Source organism: Anguilla anguilla, chromosome 14, assembly GCF_013347855.1.
Source record: "Anguilla anguilla isolate fAngAng1 chromosome 14, fAngAng1.pri, whole genome shotgun sequence".
Taxonomy (NCBI): domain Eukaryota; kingdom Metazoa; phylum Chordata; class Actinopteri; order Anguilliformes; family Anguillidae; genus Anguilla; species Anguilla anguilla.
In genome coordinates this window covers 15,148,094-15,169,445 of record NC_049214.1, presented here as the reverse complement: position 1 = coordinate 15,169,445, position 21,352 = coordinate 15,148,094, and the positions used below count along the sequence as shown (strand labels likewise).

At 43.9% G+C, this 21,352-nt stretch overlaps 1 protein-coding gene across 6 annotated transcripts in view; it reads left to right on the top strand.

Annotated features, from left to right (window-relative positions):
- The window catches only part of LOC118213281 (rhotekin-like), a 47,047-nt gene that overhangs the window by 18,481 nt on the left and 7,214 nt on the right, over positions 1–21,352 (top strand). For 5 of the 6 annotated variants that reach the window (XM_035392136.1, XM_035392140.1, XM_035392138.1 and 2 more), the window contains exons 2-11: positions 8,267–8,466; positions 8,631–8,692; positions 9,483–9,536; positions 10,850–10,967; positions 11,121–11,345; positions 11,989–12,083; positions 12,623–12,729; positions 12,897–13,028; positions 14,795–14,960; positions 20,216–20,320. In XM_035392136.1, the coding sequence (XP_035248027.1) occupies positions 8,267–8,466; positions 8,631–8,692; positions 9,483–9,536; positions 10,850–10,967; positions 11,121–11,345; positions 11,989–12,083; positions 12,623–12,729; positions 12,897–13,028; positions 14,795–14,960; positions 20,216–20,320 (1,264 nt within the window). The remainder of the gene's footprint in view (positions 1–8,266; positions 8,467–8,630; positions 8,693–9,482; positions 9,537–10,849; positions 10,968–11,120; positions 11,346–11,988; positions 12,084–12,622; positions 12,730–12,896; positions 13,029–14,794; positions 14,961–20,215; positions 20,321–21,352) is intronic. The other variant, XM_035392137.1, reaches the window with a different exon arrangement.

Below are 21,352 nucleotides of genomic sequence, written 5' to 3'. Positions count from 1 at the left end.
CTATAACGTGCTGTGTGGCTGGGGGAGATTACAAGTCAGTGCTGAACAATGGGCTCTAGTAACTAGGAATATTGTGCAATCCTAAGAAAGTTGCTTTGCTTTAATTCAGTCCAGCTAGAGGATGTTTCAGTTTTCCGCCTGACTGTAGAATTGTAAAGCTAAGCCACACGTGTCATAACAAGCAACTTGTGCCCTGGTATTTGCTTTAACCTCATGTGATTTTGTCAGAATCTGCAATGAATGTGTTGTGGGACAATTGTGTTATTTTTGTGACTGTAAGATATGACAGACTTGTCTAGTTACAGTATATATTTCCTATATTTCCTTTAGGTCAGCTTCACTAAAGTCTATAGATAACTTTTCATATGATACTTAGCTTTGGGGGTGTATGTGGAACCTGAGGTTACAGTTTGTTTTTGTTGAGAATTTGTAAGCAAGATGAAATTCAGCTCAACATTTGGTAATGGCCAAGGAACCTGAGCCAGTGCAGAGTTCCTCTTAGCCAGTTGCAGTGTTTGTTTCTGAATCAACTTTTCCCATTTCAAACCCAGTATGAGTCACTGGCCACATGACAGCTCTGTGGTCATTTCTTCCAAGCCAGCGCATTAGGTTGCAATTTGAACATTGCCATGGAGCTATTTCACTGAATGGAGTCATGTTTAGAACTTTATGTCCCCGCCTTAAAAATCCTATGCATCTCACATTGTGGTGAGAGTGGGCGGGATAATCTACAGGGGGCAATTAAAATTCATGCTGTTCCCCACATATGTAAATTGAGAGGAAAACCTGTCACTGGTCTGTCCTCTGCAGTTTCCCATTTGCACTTAGCTCCCCTGTGTTCTCAGTGACATCTCACCTATTCCCTGACACGACTGCCCATTTTAAATCAAAGCAGACCAATTAACTTCTGACCTTTAACTAGGTAAGGTTCTGCCCAAGGAATACAGAGGTATGGTGGTGGGTAGTACTCCTGCTTGTGTGTGTTTCCATCACTTTTAATTCAACCAGGCCTTAGTCTGAAAGTGGAAATTGATTTTAAATGAGACTAGCACAGGGGGTTTAAACCGTAGTATACTGATTATTTCAATGTGGTTTCAAGCAAGGCTGGATTCAGCTTTGTCCTGGAAAGTACTAGAGTAAGACATCACTCTTTGCATTTCGTAGACTGAAAGATCATTGCTTTTGAGATATGTGTGATTATCTCAGACCACTATCAAATCACTTATTGCTACTAATGTTTTTAATGGATATTTGTGTCATTTTTTTTTTTTTTACATTAATGTTAGTTCAAGGTTACTCTGCATCCTTATAATTACCCTGTGTTTTTTAATCATTGTCTCTTTTGAGTACTGAAGAATATGTCACATAGCCTATATAAGTATGGGGGATTTGCCTTCTCAGTATAATTCAGTGGTAGACTCCTTCCATTAGAGAGCATTAGGGATCATTCTCTGTGGTCAGCATATCCAGCTCAGAGCCCTGTGGGGTTTGTCCCACTGAGACTTCCGCTATATCTAAGAGAGGTGAAACCCCTCAATCTCCCAAACACTGTTTCTTCTGGTCGATTTCCTGGAATAGTGCTGTCCCCATTACCCGCTGTCGAACACGGTCCGAAAAATACGCTCCGTAGCCGTTACTGTGGAAGGCTCATGAATAACTTAAATCATAGTGATAAAATACATGTATTCCTTTTACCTAAATTACGCACTCACTATTGGCAGATGACATCAATATTATTTCCATTAACTGTGTGGTTCTATATGATACACAGCAGAATGTATGTTGCATTTTGTGGCAGGCTCCTGTGGATGTTTGAGAAGGAGAGAGGGCAGTCCAACCTTCAGGGCCAGCTGGCTGTTCCAGTGGTCAGAATGTGAATAAAACTTGTTATCCTGGTTATGTGTGATACTGGAGTACTCATCTATTGTTACAGTACACAAGGGAATGGCATTTCTTTTATAGGCTGGCAACAGAGTGGCCTCTGATTTAAACTGCTGTAACCTATTTTTTCCTGCCTGCAAAACAGCTTCATAGAGCTTTGTCTGCTGAACATGTGATGGTATTATTATTTGAAAATAGCTACAAAGTTTGCACATTGTGGGGGCTGAGTCTAGCCACTGCTTTTCCTTGACTGTTTATAAAGGATGTTTGCAGATAATCCTTTTTCATCTTACCTTCATTTAAGTATATCCTTCCTTATCCTTCATTGAATGCCTTCCTTTTCCCTCTTCTTCCCATGCTCTGAGGCCCAGAGGATTCTGGGAAGGGATTAGCAAGCTGTAAATTGAGGAGTGAAGAAGCATGCATGATGTATTGTGCCTCCAGACATGGATTCCCTCTCTGTGGACACAATGACGAGTCTTATTACAGAATGCATAACCTTTATTAATTTGTACCTGTAGCTGGCAAGCACTGCACTACAGTGTACTGGGCCACACTTGTACAAAAAAAAAAAAAACTACAGGAATGATGAAAGCTGGTATCAGTCTCCTCTGTAACTGACACATATGCAGTTCAACTAGAAATATACACAAGAGAAAATTTGATTGTCTTGTGGAAGCCTTTCTGTCTGTTAATGTTATAAGAGTGTTGCCACATTGAAGAAGGAGACCGAATTGGTCACACATTTTTTACACCCGTTACACCTTTTTGCGGTGGAAGAGAAGAGGGCATTCAGTTTTGAGTTTGCCTCCTGGAGCCCTTGTTTTTCACAGTGCCATAAATTATTTTCTTCAAGGGTTGGTGACTTGTTTGGCACTAACTCATACTAGAATGCAAACTTGTGAGAAGACGCATGTTACCCATTTGCTTCATTTCTTCAACTTCTCATGATCCATTGAGGTAGACGTCCATCTCTTGGCTCTCTCTCCGACTCTGTCGACTGTGGTTAAGTACCCTTTACAAGACCAGCTTCTGGCACCAACCTGGCTCTGTCAGAGGCCTAAGGCATCATCAGCATGGTGTGTTGGCATTTTATCTCTGTGTTCCTGGTATTATCTGCTCTTATTATCATGCTGATACTCTTTGACCATGGCTGGTGCTGAAAACCTGTTTGCAAGGTGCACTTTGCATTGTTTGCGCAACAAGTACCCTCATGCAGGGATAATCCAAATTAGTATAGTTTTATATCATGGCCAGCCTCTGATCCATTCACACAGCTGGGCAATGGTGGAAATTTCCTCATGCATTTGATGAACAGCAGTTTCCTTTTTAAGGGGGGCTCACATGCTGCTTTGGACAGGCAGGAGTTTTGTACCTGTACTTTTAACATGTTGAGCTAGACCCCCCTCTCTGTTGATATGAGTCACAGAATAGGCCCCAAGTAGGTCATTGTTAAAACTCTTTTGTCTACACTGTGTTGCTGTGTGCTGTAGTGTGCTCTGCAGACCCGTCTTTCATAGTTTGTTTTGATTGCTCTTCTGCAGAATTCTTTTCACAGCAAGCCATCTGTCTTCTAAATAAGGTAGTGTTACAGTGGTAGGAATAATGCATCTCAATAAATTCCCTACCCTTTCAGTCTACAGATGAACACTGTAATCTATGTGCGGTTTTTGTTTGTCTACCAGGTGACAATTTGAAGGGCCCACCCAGGAAGGGACTGTATTTTGTCGTGAGAATATGTTCCAGTTTCCCCAGTGCTACTGCCCTGCTAACAATCAAGTTTCTTTTGAATCATACATAATATTGAGCAATGATGTTTCAAATGACACAGCTTGGATAAATAGCCTAACAGTTTCTGATTAATTGAAATGATCAGATCAGTTTCACATGGACTATACAACTATACAATATTATGGTTTTGAGTTAATATCTTTTGCCAAATTGTGTTATTTTGGTGGGCTGAAATAAGGTCTTGCCGAACTGTACTTAGCCACTCATTGCATTGTGCATTGGTTCGCATTCAATTTCTGTTGATCTCTTTAGCAGGGGTCAGTGCTTAGTGAATTAAATTGCCACTGCCCTTCAGCTGGTGTCACCAAGCACATGTGGGATTGAGGTAATTGACCAAACCTAAGCCATTGTACTTGTATGATGTTATTGCACGATCATTGTTGTGTTGTTGTATGACTAGGACTGTTAATGATCACAGCTGCAGAGAGGTATTTTACCCACCCTCATTCTGCTATGCACAAGCATATCTATTTATTGTCTGTAAACTGACAGCCTCCCAGCATTGGCTTCTTCTTTGAGATGCTTTTGTAACAGACCATGATAACTAACGGCTTGGCCTAGACTTCAGGATAATCAGCATGTGACACCATGGTACCATTTAGCCTAGATTTTAATCTTCTGACATAACACAGCTCTGGTTTGTAGTGGATTTGGAGCAGCTCACCACGTGGGTGAGCTGCTCCAGATCACCTTGAGTCAGCTGATTTTACTTTCCAGATCATTTGATCTTAGTTTAAACACAAGATTAATGAGCACAAGACAGCATGGTCTCCAAGCCATTCTGTTCTGACATGATCCTGAATCCCTGGGGAAGAATGTGTGAAAGAAGCATAGCCAAGATGCTCCTATCCTAGGACTACAACTCTTTCTAAAGCTACTTCTACAGTTTACTTCTGCTTTAGATGACTACACTCTGAGGCAGATTATTCTCAGTGTGAATCCATGCTTAACAGTATCATGTAGGCTATTTCTTTTAAAAAATACTGCCCCAGGGCTTTCTACACCTATAATTTAGTACAGTTAACAACAACCCTGCGATTGTATTTTCAGCCAGACTGCGCAGTTGTTTCTGTCATCTTTCATTGCATCACATATGGCAGGTACCTGTTCTAGAGGTATGCAGGTGCTGTGGTTTTATTACGAGGAATGTGATGAGGCGTGCATGCTTCTTTTCATGGTGTCAGTGTTTAGCTACCAACTTCTTCACTAGAGTTACTCAGCACTGGTCTTTGCATTCTTGGCATCTAAAAAGTTTTGTGCTCTGACTGAATTAGCAACTCGCCTACATTGAGAGGTGTGTTTCCTGGGGAGTTATTGTAACTTCAGGATAATTTAGACCTAGTTTCCAGATTTCAGTCTTCATCATCCTTATCCCGTTAAGACTATTGTGTTCTGCAGAGCTCACCAAAGCAGAGGTTGTTCTTAAATTCTTATCTTGAGCAAGGAATTACAGCAATGTTGACATGCTGGATTAGTTTTACTGAGGATAACATCTCGTTAAGTTAATGAAAAGTTAACAGTATCCTGGTCATTCTGTATGGAGGGTTAGAGCAGTTTGTCTTTTTAGAATGACTTTAAAACACGAACCCGTCTATGCCCCATACAACAGCCATTGTGAAGCCAAAAGGTCAGCAAAAGCTAATGTTTGTAACACATCCTTCATTGTACTGTACACCAAAACTGTCAGTGTGTTTGTGAGATGGGGGTGGTATGGGAATTTTCTGGTCAGATATGTGGGCTACGGACTGGTGAAGCAATTCAGTCAGGCCTCAGTTTCACCGTACTGCCCTGCATCCACCTGTCCACAAAATCTACAGAGAGGCCTTCTCTCAATGCAGTTTTCTTCTCATTATTTTGCTCTAATGATCAAAGGTGTGCTGTGATTCTTTACTTACCTTTTTATCCCTGGTCACCTGATTCTCTGTTTTTCTTCTGTCTCCTACATAGCCTAATTGTGCCTTAACCCGACATGCACTAGTGCATTGTTACTGGCCTGTTTGGTTTCATTTAAAGCCCCCTGTGTCCCTTCCTCACTCCCTCTCTTGTCTGTTGCTGTCACTCTGTCGCCTTTGGTCTCTCCCTCCCTCCCTCTCTCCCTCCTGTATCCCTTTCTCTCCCTGGGTCCTGACTGTAGCCCATTCAACTGGCAGGAAGTCTAGTTCTATAGCACAGGAAGGCATCCACTTTGCAGCAGAGTACTGGCTTCAGATCTCTAACAAACAACTCCGATGTGACAAGTTTAAATTGAGACAAAACTCAGGACTTGATCATATCACATAATTATTTATTGATAATTACGCATCCATTCCTCATTCTTCCATGTACGTTTTGTTAAAGACTTATGGAATTACATTTTAATGTTCAATCAGTACATTTCTTCCAAGGCAACATTGATTTACGTGAACATCACCCATGTTTTATCGGACATGTGAACGGAATGCCCATGTGCTGTTAAGGTTGGAGACTCCCCCTACAAATAAATGTTTCCAAACGAACAGAAGCTTTTACGCACAAAAATAAAGACATTTTCTACCACTGCCTTATACTTTTTTAATTAATGTTGTATTTCACACATTTGATCATACATGCCTAATCCCCATTTTACACGTTTATAGACCAGCATATATGTAGTCATTTAACTAATCTTTGCTGTATCATTTACAATAACTGTCTCTTAGTTCTGAGCCCAAAGTAAATGATAGCTTCAGAAGCAAGTCAAAGTTAATTGATGATCATTGGCAGAAAAGCCTGGCTTGGGAGAATTTAACAGCATAAACAAATGATTAGGACATCCGTTTTCCAAATTTCTTGTACAATAATGCTGCAGGAGTCTGTATTATCCTTTAATGGTTATTTTCAGCTTTCTAAGAACAACGTGTGGATGATTCTTGAAAATCTGTAGTAAAGCCTGGAGTATTTGAGAAGGAAAATCTTGCAGGGCAATTGTAATAGGCCTAACTGTTGTTTTTAACAATGCTAAAATTTTAAGGTGTTGTTCATGGCCTGCAACTGCTTTCACAAGCGTGCTCCTTGGTGCCTTTTCACTCTGCTGTATATTGGTACAAAGAAGATCCTTTTATTGCTCTCGGGGACATGCACACTCATAGTCAGTGAATGAGTAAGTGGCACTGCTATTTCTGTGACTACTTGGTTGCAGCCAAAGACCAAAGATTTTTAAGTTACCAAATGTGGGTCAATAATGAAATGGGATTCTGTGTTTTGATTCATCATGTTTTCTGATTGATTGTGCCCACTGTTTTATATAATATAGCATCATTGGAATTTGAAAAATGGGTACATATAGCCTACACAGCTGAAAACATATAGCCTACAAGCAATAAAAATTCAGAAGTGTAATAAGTTTCCACCTCAGGACAGACCACCCGTTTGCAAGCTGTCCTGAGCTGTCGGAGGTCCCGTCTGTGGCCATTTTTACGCAGACCCTGCACAGTCTGGAACTCAGTGCTGGCTGGAGTCTGTGTTTGGGCTGGAAACCAAGTGCCCGTCGACCACTCCCTCGCCTCCCCCCACTCCTGCCACTGAGGAAGTCAGTTATGCTTGCGTCCCTTGGCCAGCCCCGCCTGAGTTTGTTTTCAGAACACTTGCCTCATTACCTGGGAGTGGCTACACCTGCGTAACGCCCCCCTCTCCTGCAGGCTCCGCCCTCCCACACTCTTGCTTCCAGTGACATGTGCCCTGGTGAAATGTTATGACCTGGTGCAGATAAGGACGGTCAGAGGGGCATGGACACCCACATAGGGAGTGCAAGGAGTGGCCCACTGAGGAGAACGGGAGTGCAGTAACAGAAGGAAAGATATTAGGCCTATTCTACAACATATGCCCAGTCTGTCTGGGGATTCGGTATCTGAGTAACCACAGTTTTATATGCATAAATAACTGTATGGCATTGACTTTATCACGAGGAGGTGCTTTAATCCGCCTTCACATCAATAAGGAAAATAGCTTTGGTGTTAGCCTTCCCTAGGTTGGTTTAGTGTTCCCATTTGTGAACATTGTGTAACTTTCTCTGTCCCAAGTACCATGCTGTTGCTATTATTATATGTATCTTCACACTTATGCCTTTTATGCAAATTAAAGGTTAAAATGAAGTTTGTGTCTTTCTGGTGTATTTATGTCTTGTTGCCATGTGGAATATTGGCAGTGCTCAGTGCTCAGTTCTCACAATCATGTAGGCTAGTTAATGCTTGGATATCCATTGCAGTACTTTAGTGGAGAATCCCATTATTGGAATATTCAGAATTCACCTGTCTGTGCACTGAGAAGCAACAGAGGCAAAAGCCAGAGCCTTTACTGTTTCTGCCTTTTTACACTCTGTATCCTCATACCTCACACCACAGACCTCAAGATGCTTTCTGTTGGCACCTGCCATTAAAAACCAGAAGAGGTGGAAGAATATGCTTTGGTCTAATAACTCGCCCACTTAAGAAGAGAATAAGCAGGTGTAGAAGGTGCCAGTTTGCAGGTATAGAAGCCGTGTTGAGATACTGGATGATTCGGCTTCCGGCAGGGCCGTTGTTTGAAGCTCAGAACGGCCGTCCTCTGACCCACGTGTCCCCGCTCTGCCTCTCCACAGGACAGTGACATCCAGAAGAAGATCGACCATGAGATCCGCATGCGAGATGGCACGTGCAAGCTGCTGGCCGCCTGCTCCCAGAAGGACCAGGCCCTGGAGGCGGCCAAGAGTCTGCTGACCTGCAACGCCCGCATCCTGGCCTACATGTCCGAGCTGCAGAGGATGAAGGAGGCGCAGGTCATGCAGAGGATGGAGCGCAGGTCAGGCCCGGGGGTGCCGTGTGTGTAGGGTGTCAGGGGGTGGCTGGAGGCTGGGTTAGTGGTTGCCAGGGGGGCAGCGCTTGCAGAGTGTGGTTACCTGAGATGAGGAGGGGGACAGTGTGAGAGGATATGCGGATGTGAGAGACAGTAACTCTTCGTTACAGGCCTTCTGATTCCAGTTCGTTAGACGACAGGCTACCCTGCAAGGGCAAAGTGGCCATATCAGGTAAGCACAAAACTACACAGACAGCACATGTTTACTCATGCATTGTAGTACAGTTTTTAGTGCATTCAACATCCAAAAGGGCAGATCAAAGTATCTAAAACGAATGTGTGTTTTCTGGTCCCTCCAGGTTAATCTCAGAGCCCGCACTAAGAGCACTCAGTTAAACTTACACAGCTCCTGCATGTTCTTTTATTGGAACCAGGGTACTCACTTATCTTCTCCTCTCTGTGGTAGTAATTGGCTTATTATTGACTCTTTCCATTATGACTTGCAGTCAGTACAGACACTCATGAATTTATTAATCTAGAGTCCTGAAGTGCTGATTCAGGATCAGCTTATCCAACCCAAATCCAAAACTCCACGATTTTGTGGAGAAAGCTTATAACTGATCTTGGATCTGGCAGCATTATAGGCTATATCTGAACAGTGTGATTTAAATGGAGTCAGTCAGTGCCTGTCTCAGAGAGACCTCCCACAGAGGAATGCCCCAAGGGGTGGATTGTGGTGATCAGGCCATTAAAGGATAATAATTAACTGCCTGTTTTTTGCTTGGAGGCGTGAGTAATCTAGACACAGCTGGACAGGGTTAGGAGGTGAGGCAACGACATAGTGAGACGTCAGTCTTCCTGTTGTATGCCTTGCATTCATTTGCACACGCATACACATGAATACACAGTTACACAAACACACACAAAACACACACAAACATGCGCACACACACACAAGCTTGTAAATGAGAACCACACGCCGTTTAAGAGCCTCTCTGACACATGGCCATCTTCCCTTGCAGACTTGCGTATTCCTCTAATGTGGAAAGACACAGAGTACTTCAAGAACAAAGGAGGTGAGAGTCCCAATAATGGCCCCTTAGCCATGCTACTCACTGAGGCAGCCCAACGACTGCTCTGGCATGGGAAAAACCTTACAGAACTAAGATAGGGAATAATGGGCTATGGTAAGTTGTGCATAATGCAAAGCTATGCTTTTTGGATGGAATTATATGTAGCGACTGTATGTTTTTATACGGACAACAATGAAAAGGTTTAGGAAAGCAGTACACCTACGCACTCCAATAGCCAGAGAGAATTATACCATTAGTTACACCTAATTCTATTGTGCATCATATGTTTTTTTTCTATCACATTATTTTGTTTTATCCCAGTAATTGCTTTTCATTTTTTATTATTATTCATACTCAGTGTGATATAAAGCATAATGCCCAGCAGCACAGTTTATGACCTTTCATAGTTTAGCAGCAGATGCACTGTCTAACTGTGGAGTGAGTGGGGCTTAATAATCCTCTCTGCCTACCAGAATTTACTGGCTTGAAGGCTCTACTGGTTGTGTGTACAACGACACAGTAATTCAGCACCCTCATGACCGTCAGGCTACAGCATGACTGCACCTAGCTTCAAAACCCACTGCTCAGAGAGAGTGGCTTCTCGTGGTCAAGCTCAGTATGCAGGACTCGCTGGTTGTGTAATAAACCTGTGATTCATGGTGTAAAATCCCATTGGACCTTTAAACTTTAACCCAGTTGGATAATCCATGAAGATTATTCAGAACATGCCCCATTTAATTTTGGAATGCCAGTTATGTTTTTGTACGACTGCCATATCACACAGAGAATGTTACCCCTCCACTCAGGCACGTGGAACATGGGATGGTGCTGTTCCTTGGTGGAATGCATGTTTGAAGCAATGTCCAAATGACTCCAATGAATGGACATACTGTATGGAGGTTGAACAGCGATATGTCAGAATCTTTCAGGGAAAAATACTGAAAGGGCTCAAAAGATGTCAAAAGTGCTTCATAACTGTGCAGTACTGCTTTCTAAAGTCTCTAACGGGTTCTAGCATACAGCTCACACACAGAAAGACCTGAATATATTGTGTATACTGTACATTGTGTATATTAATACTCTCCTTCCCCCGAACATACTCACCCACGCTCACAAAGTAGATGATTTTATACACACCTATTGATCTCTCTCTCACTCTTTGCATCTGTCCATTCAATTCTCCTGGTTGCCTCCATGCTTTGCTCCCTTTCTCCTAAGGGTTGCTCTTTTATCTGAGGCAGCCATTTGATGTTTGTTCTTTCCAGTTGCGTGAAAATGCAGGTGCGAGTTTTGTTCCGTTTCTCCCTCTTTGACAGAGCTGCATCGCTGCGCTGTCTTCTGTGTGCTGCAGCTGGGTGGTCAGATCTTTGACACGGACATGGTGATGGTGGACCGGACGCTGACGGACATCTGCTTTGAAAACACCATTGTGTTGTGAGTGCCACCTTTTACCTCCCCCTCTCATTTTCTCACTCCCTCGATCCTCTCTTCTCTATTCCCCAAGATATCATTCATATTGTCCAAACCAAAAATGGGTCAGTCTTGCAGCATGCCGCCATTGATGGCACTTGTTGTCTGTGTATGCAGTAGTGATGCTGGCCCTGGGTTCGAGCTGCGCGTGGAGCTGTACAGCTGCTGTACGGAGGAGGACTTTTCAGCAGGGAACGCTCCCAGGAAACTGGCCAACAAGCTGAGCAGCTCCCTGGGCCGGTCCTCGGGGAAGAAGGTCCGGACGGCCCTGGAGCCGGGGGCCTGCAGTCCTGTGTATAATGGAGGAGGAGCCCCTCTACTCCTACCCTCGCCCTCTGTCCCGTGAGTGCTGACCACCCCTCTACCCAACACGCACACAAGCACGTGCGCACGCACACACACACACGCACATGCGTACATGCGGGAAAGCACGCATGCGTGCACCAATGCACACACACTTACACACAGACACGCATGCAGGAAAGCATGCAAGCACGCACCAATGCACACACACTTACACACACTCACACGCAAACTGAAAAGCATGCAAGCGTGCACCAATGCACACACACTTACACACACACACACATGCATGCAGGAAAGCACACAAGCTTGCACCAATGCACAGACACTTACACGTGAATGCAGGAATACACACGCATGCATACATACATATGCATATTAACTTGCACACAATTATACCCACAGTGCACCAACAAACGCACATGCATGCAGACACACATTTAAACGCATACTGACACATGCACTCTGGCAGTCACTTCCTGGAACCCAGCATCACACACTGTACTGCTGTGCCTACTGAGATTTGGACTAGACTCGAGTTGTAGCCCTCCTGTTTGCCGATCATTTTTTAATATAATATAAAGAATTTGCACTACAGCCAGCGTTCACGTCCCAACAAACCTGCATCCACTCTGTAAGATAACTGCCCTCTCTGTGAATCCACTCTCTCTGTTTGCCACAGGGGGCCCAAGTATCATCTGCTAGCTCACACGTCTTTGACCCTGGCGCATGTCCGCGACAGCTTCAGAACCCATGACCTGACCATTTGCGGCAACGGTGAGCAACCGCTCCTCTTCTCCTTTTCTTTTCGCCCTCCCTCCTTTCTGTTTTCACCGCTAAAATTTTATTCTTTTCAGGAAAAAATTTCAAAACAAAAAAAAAGGAATGTAAATGTGGTCTGAGCCTGATTTTCTTTGGTTGTGCTATCGTGCGTGTTTGCATGTATTTCCAAAGTGAGAGTAATGAAATGTAAATAAAATATTAGAGAATGTCGCATCTTAATATTACTATTATGACTCTCTCTTTCTGTCAGTGTCATGCTTTCTCTTCTTTTTCAATCTCTCTGGCAATGAATTGCCCTCTTTCAGAATGCAATGTAAAGTCCTCCCCTCTGAAAGTCTAATTCTCACTTTCTGACTCATGTGCATTTAAATACAACCACCCACATGTAAGACAAGGGTTTGTTGTAATGTTCCTGCCTCACTACAGTTTCTTCTAATAAAGTTTAAAAAATGTTTTATGAACACATGTACTTGGTCTTACTTAAGCATATATAAAAGTATTGTGGATGGTCCATCTTTCTCTGTGTGTTCCAGAGGAGTGCTCCTATTGGCTGCCTCTGTATGGCAGTGTGTGTTGTCGTCTGGCTGCTCAGCCCGACTGTATGATTCAGGAGATGATGAGTGGCAGCCTGAAGGTCAAGGTGAGCAAAGATTTCTGTCCTAAAGGACCTTATTTTATTTTATATAAGTTCTTTTACTTCATAGTGTCAACTGTTTAAGTAACATATTCTTTCTTTTCCTCTCTCATATGCACCCATTCTCCATCTCACTCCCTCTCTCTGCCTGTTTAATCCTGTGTCTCTCATAGCAGCTTGGAGAAGATCCTCAGAGTTGGACAAACATATACGGTGTCTTGAGGGGGACCAGCCTCATCTGTTACCACCGGCAGGAAGATAAACAAGCTCACGTGGAGCCAGCTTTTACTATTGCCGTCAATAAGGTGAGCAGTCAGAGAGACCGATACATTCCATTTCCATTTGTCCATGTGCACTTTCAAATATTCACGTTCGGCTGACGTTCCTATTCCCGGGTCCAGATAACTTGTTTAAATGCAAGCCAGCATCCTTCAACAGGCATTCTGTCACACATTATCTGCACGGTTTATTTGGTATTCCCTGGATCATGGTGCCTAATGGCAAGGTGATTAGGTGCAGTTAGGTGCAGCTGAATGAGTGCAGTTAGTTGAAAGGATCTAAATGGAACTTTTTGTGGGTTTTTTGTCCTGAGGTGGGTGGACTGTACAGCATCAATGAAGCGATCATGTAGTTCTCTGAATGAGGACAAAATGGAATAGTTTACAGTTGCTGTAACCCATTTGCAGACTTAACATGAACATTCTGTCTTGGCATCGCCCACGGATTTCAACAGATTTCTGCTTAAAGAGTAATTACACCCTAGATCACTTTTCAGTAGACATGCTGGACATGGTTAATTGAGCTTGATGGGTGGAAGTGCAGTGCTGTGACCCAGTAACCCCCTTTCACTGGAACAGGATATTGATCCGCTCATGGTGGACAGTTTCACACTGCAGACTGTTATTAAAGTATCCTGGTCTCAGGCATACATAATATAGGTTGGAGTTAGATTGTTCTTATGTCTGTTCATATTTGTGAATAAATGTTCTGAATTTTGGACTTCTTTGGGCCTCTTTCATTATTCATTGTCATTCTCTGGCACTGCCTTTTGTGTTCTAGGCGTTTTATCTTTTTTTAAACTGAGACTAATTTGTCTATAGACGATGCCAAAACATATATTCATAATGACTATGTTGAACCATTGTTATGCTCTGTTTCTTCGTTTACAACATTGCGTTACAGTGGCTCCTATTAGTACATAATGTGTGCTTACCACACGTCACTCCAGGCACATCACCCCTGTTCCTAGATCATTGCATTGGCTTCCTATTCAATCCCCGGTTGCTTGTGAAGCTCAGCAGCCGAGTGGTTTCTTTCAGTAGATTCAAACCGTTGGGAAAGCTTCAATTCCAAACCAATGTTAGAGCTGTAGCTTCAATTTGCTTTTTTTAATCAATTCGTAAGACTTACTTGTTCATACCATGCTTTTGCCTTAATTTGAACTGTTAGCTGCTCTGGGTTGTATGCTTGAGGAGTGCTATATGAGGTTCTTTTATTGTTTTGTGAACATCTTTTGATTAATCAAGAGATCAGGAATGAGATTGAAACCTTGTGTGAGTTTCTATTTTTGAAGTTAAAGCATGCTGTCGATCTGTATGTTGTTTCTCAGTACAGTGGCAAGGTGGCTATGCTTGCAGAGTGCCTCCATCTTGTGGTGTCTGAGAGCATTGCATTTAGGTGTATTTCAGTCTAAAATGACTCCTCTCTCCTGGTAGATATTCAAAGAGTTCCAGTAGGATGTTCTGTGTATATCTGTGCACCTTGTACCTTGTTTCCTTAATCCCCCTCTAACAAGTAGCCTGTAGTGGTAGGTTGGCACCACATGGGGTGACTAACTAGATTAATTCTCCCTGAAAACTAGTGTGCCATTATTTGAAAATGAAAACAATAATTATAAATTGCATGTCACCAGTATGGTACAACTGTTGAACAACAGCGTGCCTGCTGGGATCTCACCTTCAGCTGATAAGCAGCATTTGAAGGAGGCAGATTGAAGGGTGTGTGAAAGAACAGGGAGCCATGGACTAACCACCCCCCCCGCCCCGGGTGACTAACCCATGTGCACCTTCAGGAGACGAGGATCCGGGCCACGGAGAAGGACCCTCTCAGCAAACTGCAGAGCATCTCCATCAGCAACCACTACGGTGGGGAGGAGGTGACCCACACCCTGGCCGCAGAGAGCCGAGAGGACACCCAGCGCTGGATGGAGGCCTTCTGGCAGCAGTTCTACGACATGAGTGAGTACTGCTTTACTGGAGTGAGAACAGCACTGTGCTGCAGCGGGGGCATGTGGCACAGCTAAGTGTGAAGCTAAGTGGAGACGAGGGTACAGAGAAATGTGTTGTGTTGACAGTCGCACAGAAAGACCTGTAGTGCCTGTAATGCTATTAGGGTCATGTACTGATCCAGGCTTTTTTTTCATGTCCTTCTGACCATCTTACCACTTTTTTTTCACCCTGAGGAATGTTGTTAAATGTGTTCTGCCCCAGTGAAACATATTCACTCTGTGCTTGAGCTGACGTAAACTATGCTGTTCTCCTCAGACCAAGGACTGTGAAGTACTCATGTCAGTCACATAAAGAACCTGTTTCCCCAAGTGTCTATCTTACATTCAGAGAGGTATTAGCCCAAAAAAACAAGCTCCATTTTGCTAAATTGTGACTGCAGGATCTTCGAAGAAAATACATGAATGCTTATAGACCCATTTACTGTATTCAGCTGGCTTTTTTTGTTTATGAACAGGTAATTAATTGCGTAACGTCCAGAGTTATAATGTTCTTTCATTCATGTTTATTTGAATGGTTTGTTGTATGATGATAGGCTCTGAGCAAGTTGCCACTGTCCTTGTCCTGTGAGGCAGATAGAGATTAGTTTCGGTTATACGCGTGTTCTCAGGACACGGTTGGGAGCAGGTGTGGCTCTCAGAGGCTTCTGGGTAAAAGCCTTGTCTGCTTGCAGACACCAGTCATGCTCCATTAACAGCACATTAAGGAGCAGACAGGTATTAAGCGGTGTGGCACGTGAGCCCTCCTGCCTTCCAACGCACTCACGTGAGACAACAGTTCGGTTTTAGCACTTCCGTGCTCTTTTATTATAGCCGACGGCTTTCGGTCGGAAACAACGCAACACGGGGTTTTTTTTTGTTTCTTTTAACACTGTGAACTTCTTTGTCGTTTCTCCGGCGTCCGCTCGCGAAGACTCCCGGTCTCCGCTTTTTAAAACCCCAGGCTCCCTGTTGAAAACAATCAGAGGCAATCAGCGCAATCAAACAATTGACAATTATCGGCGCTGATTACCTCCGTCTGACATTTGTGACGATGGATCCGAGAGCCGCTCCTCTCACACTCTCTCTCTGCAGCCGACGCACAAACCACGCCCACCCCACCACAAGCGGGTTTCACGCATTCCCTTCATTGTCTCTGTAAAGTTGTTAAAAGAACATTTATGTGCATATTTCCACTGCACCTGTTGTCCTAGGCTCTTTGTCTGCGTACACTCACGAGGTTAGACAGTATACCTTTGGATTGCTATACTTACGTGCGGACCTGTCTCTGAGACATCCGGCTCAATGGGATGAGAAGACAGACTCACGGAATGAACTTCTGTAGTCTTACATATGTTGTAATACTGAAAAAAACTGCACTTAATGCGATTCTGTGTCAGGAATTGGGACCCAGTTTCTTTTGTTAAGTTGCGTAAGATCCCTGCATTTGTTTTGGTTGTGTTGGAAGACGTTAGCAATGAAGCATCTAAACTTTACTGAGATGCATGATGCACAGTTTCAGTTAACATAACTGTGGTGTGGGGATGGCTGGTGTAAGCAGCCACACCTGCCCTGGGTCAAGGTAATTAGACCTGGCCAATTGGATAATTGGTTAAGAATTAGATAATTGGCCAGGCTAATTGGACCCAGAGTGGCTGCACCTGTGCGTAGTGAGGTAATCACTACGCACAGGTTAAATCTGCCATCCCCACCCACACCAGGGAGCTTCGGTCATGACTGGGTTACATCTGCTCACTTTGGCTGTTACCATCTTGCCAAACCCTCGTGAAATAAATCTGACTGTTGGAACATCATCTCCCTGTGTCTCTGTGCTGGAGGGCCCCAAAGAAAGCCACTTCGGTGGCCTGTGGCAGGCGTGTTTGCCACAGTGGCGCCCAACGTGGGGCTCCTCCGGCACAGCAAAGAGGCACAGGAGGGCCAGCCAGGAAGCACACTGGAGGAGGGGTGGCTGAGGTGTTCCCGACAGGGCTTCGGGTGGATCCTCCGGGCCAAAAACAGGGAGCGGAAGATGACCAGGGAGGGGAAGGAAGCGATCCTCAGCTGGGGCGCTGAGGAGCTGCACCTGGCCGAGAAGGCAGGTCAGCGACGGGCGGTGCACGAGAGGTGGTCGCGCCGTGAGCTGGACTTGGCCGGGAAGGCGGGTCAGCTACGGGCGGCGAACGAGCGGTGGCCGCGCCGTTTTGCTTCCTTTCTTGTCCATTTGGTTGTTTTTAGTTCTTTGTTTGGCCTGGTTGGTTTGCCCGGAGCCCATGAGGGGATAAGCCTGCAGCCGCCCACCAGCAGAGCCGACTGGCGGCCGCCACAGCCACAAGGGTTCCTGGTCCCCAGCGCCACAAGAAGGCCAGCCCACCAGCCCACCAGCCCAGCCACCCCACCACAGCCCCTGGAACAGCCCAAGCCGGTGACGCCCCCACCAGCCAGCAGAGCAGCCCAGGACTTCCCGTGCTCCGGGAGGGAGGAGGAAGAAGGGCTGCCTTGTCGTCCGGGGGAGGGTCACAGCATGTACTGGACTGTTCCGGGGCCACCCACCCTGACTTTTTTAGCGTGTTTAGAGTTTTTTTTTTATTTGTCTTTTGCTTTGTTGGGAGTGGGGGGGGGGGTAGGCTTCGGCTAGTGATTCTCCCTGGCCTCAGTTTGGCGTTGGGGGTATGTGGTGTGGGGATGGCTGGGTTAAGCAGCCACACCTGCCCTGGGTCAGGCTAATTGGACCCAGGAACAGGAGTGGCTGCACCTGTGCGTAGTGAGATAATCACTGCGCACAGGTTAAATCTGCCATCCCCACCCACACCAGAGAGCTTCGGTCATGACTGGGTTACATCTGCTCACTTTGGCTGTTACCATCTTGCCAAACCCTCGTTAATAAAATCTGGACTGTTTGAACATCTTCTCCCTGTGTCTCTGTGCTGGAGGGCCCCAAGAAAAGCCACTTCGGTGGCCTGTGGCAGGCGTGTTTGCCACAATAACATAATGATGAGAACAGGCCATTCAGCCCAACAATGCTCACCATCCTGACTAAATTAGTGCAGTTATTAAAAACAGGATAAATAGATGGTCAGTCGCTGCAATAAATAGCTTTTTGCTGTATCTCTTTCTCTCTTACCCTCTTCCTAAATGCATGCATATATCAGGAACACTGGCTGCAACCTTTTCAATTTGAGCATGTCTGTAAAGATGCGTTTCGATTTGCTGTTGATAAACCAATCATTGTGAAATGGCAAGTGCACGAGAAAAAGCATATTTGGAGCGTCCTCTGAAATTGCATGTTCTTTGGGAGCTTTATGGATTTAATGATGACAATGGTGGTGATTGGAAAAAGGTGGTAGATAAAATATCTGTGTGCAAGCATTGCTTTGCAAGTGTGCTGTGGTACACTTGCAAAGTGTAGCATTTTTTGTCAAAATAAATGAAAATTAGATTGGCATTACCAATGGTACTTTTTTTCTTAGCTTTACCTAAAACCGAACTGGACCCATGACCAGGCATGTGCACAAATAACCACCACAATATACTGAAGCATATGCCCCCTGCCCTGAGACAGCAAAAGTGCTCTTTTGGCTGCAGCAAAGTTTTTTGTAAACCACAGGTATACTTTACGATTGTATCCCCCCCCCCCACACACACACACACACACACACACACCTGCCCAGTAGTCTGTGATCGCCTCTCTCCCCCTACCCCCTGCACTGTGCATTAATGCACACCGCAGCCGAACAGTACCAAATGACAGCAAGTGGTGACTAGCAATGAGGTAAAATCTCTCACTGTCTGTAAACACCCAGTGAGTTATTGGAGAAGCTCATGTGGTGAGAACCCAATTGCATATTGTCTCACCACTGTGGGATCCCAGTCATAGCTGGCTTATGTTGTAGTTATAAACCATCTGTGCTATAGGGCCCATCCTGTAGTTTTGACAAACAACAATCAGGTTAACTGAGCAACTTAGTTCCCACGGCCTTGAAACATTTTTCCCTCCGAGCAAAGTAATGCCTTGGGCTTGATTGTTGTCGTTTTTTTTTACATCTGTGCTTGTAACTTGTGAGTTGTTTGATAACTTGTGCCTGTGGTCTTTTCTGAATTGCCAATTCTGGTGGGGGGCAGCTGAGTGAGAAGTCATGATGACAGCTTTTGGCTCATCGAAACCACATAACTTACCAGTGTGAAAATCACTGACTTCATTTATTTACTCTGAAAGGGAAGTTCTAATTGTAACCTATAAATTTCTTTCCCTTGTCATACAGTGAGTCACTTGCATGTTTAATTCATTACGCATCTCCTTTTGGCAGAAATAATTTATGTTGTCTGTTATTTCCTCATTGTTTCGGTCTTATGGAAATTAACTGGCAGAAATTACAACAGAAAGAAATGTCCTGTGTTATTTGGGGTTTGGCTCTTATTTCTTACAAACAAGGTGTCTCGCCTACCCACGCCCTTTTGTAAAATTAATCTCTTCTTTGAATATTGGTGATTGAAGACAGCACTTGCTTTGTTCTTTAGGAGTGGATAATTTAAGTAGGGTGTACACTCTAACACAGTCAAGTGAAACTCAGAATTATCTGCCTATAGCAATGTCTCATTCACATAAGCAAGGTCAGGAGTGAGTTGTGAGTTGTGAAAATGCCTGAGAAATATATTTTCTATTTGGAGTAAAAGATGCCGATGTCAGGTTATTGAAATAATTAACTTTTCGGTGCTTATCAAGAAGGTTATACAACACATAACTCTAATCAAGACAACAGCTGGGATTCATCCTTAACTTTGACTAACAAGTGAAAGCAGAAACATATACTTCTTTGCAAACTCAGTTTGGCGAGATCAGCAATCACTGAAACAAACTTGCTAAACCGTATTTGGACGGAAGTGTAATGCTTGTATTTACTTGTAAGTTATGGGAATTTTAATTTTCGCCTTGGTAATATGATCTGTTTCCTGTTCATTTGTACCTCATGAATGCAAGTATGCTGTTGGTTTAAATGTGACTTGACGCCAGTCGTTACACATTCCTCAAGTTCTTCAACGCTCACAAAAGCACAGGTGTCCAGACAGGCATTGGGTGCTCTGACAGGAGGCAAGGCAAGCGAAACCCTGTCCAGTCATTCACAACTTCAGACAGTTCAGTCACTTTCTGGCACTTTCATTTCTGTCATATGTCTGCAATCAACCATATTTGTCAAGGAAAGCAAAAGCCATTTTTTTCCTTTCCCCCCGCAGGCCAATGGAAACAGTGCTGTGACAATCTGATGAAGATTGAGGTTCCATCACCACGGAAACCCACCCTTGTGACGGCAAAGCAGGGCTCCCTTTACCATGAGATGGGTAATGGCTTACATTTAACTGCCATCCAACAATTATTCTGTATCACATTACAGTTCCATGGTAGTCCACACCGCTGTAGCAGTTCTATTGCTCAAAACAACGCTTGGCTTAGATGTGCTTTATTTAAAATAATAACTTGTAATTCATATGGTGGCCTTATAGAAGGAGCAGCTGATGTGTTAAATGTGCCAAAGATATCTCTCATGCTATAATGTGGTGGTATTATACACAGTAAAATGTCCTGTGTTTATTCAACTCTTAACAGATAACATTTTGTCCGACTATGGAATGTTTACTGTGTAGGTGTTTGGGTGTATTCACCTTTATTTAGGGAGCTCAGTATTTTTTAGTATTAGTTCACACAATGCAACATAATTAGGAACATTGTGTAGTTATTATGGTAATATTTTTTGAATGGTACAGTGTCCATGGGTTATACTGACTTTCAGTAAAGAAACTACATGAAAACATTGTTATTTAAAGCCCTACTGTTATCTAGGTATGACAAAGTGCATTCCAGTTTTTTAAATGAACTATGATTAATATATCTCTCAAACAGTAAGCCTGCTCTCATTATTTCTACTTATAAATAAATATTCAGAATTCCATTGTACTCCCAATGTCCCCCAGTCTACCCCTGAGGCAGTTTCTGGAATAACAGGCAACAAAGAACAGGAAAAACTAGTTTGCAAACAAACAGCAACTACAGACCATCAACAACAGTCTTACACAATTCCTTGCGAGGGTTATGTTAAGCATGAATGCTTAGCTTATAGCCAACACCTGCTTAGACAAGTGCCGCAGCCGAGATATACATTCTCTTCTGTTCTCAAATATGTACAGATTCAGCCAAGGGGAACAGAAATATATCAGCAGTTATGTGGGAGTTACCTCAGCCAAACTGGTTCTAAAAGGGACATTCCATATACTGTGAAGAAAAGAAAAATAAATACTCAGGAAGGTGTTATTTCATGTTAACTACATGACCCTCTCACCCAGCAATTGGAATGTAACCCTAACATGAGTCCAAGC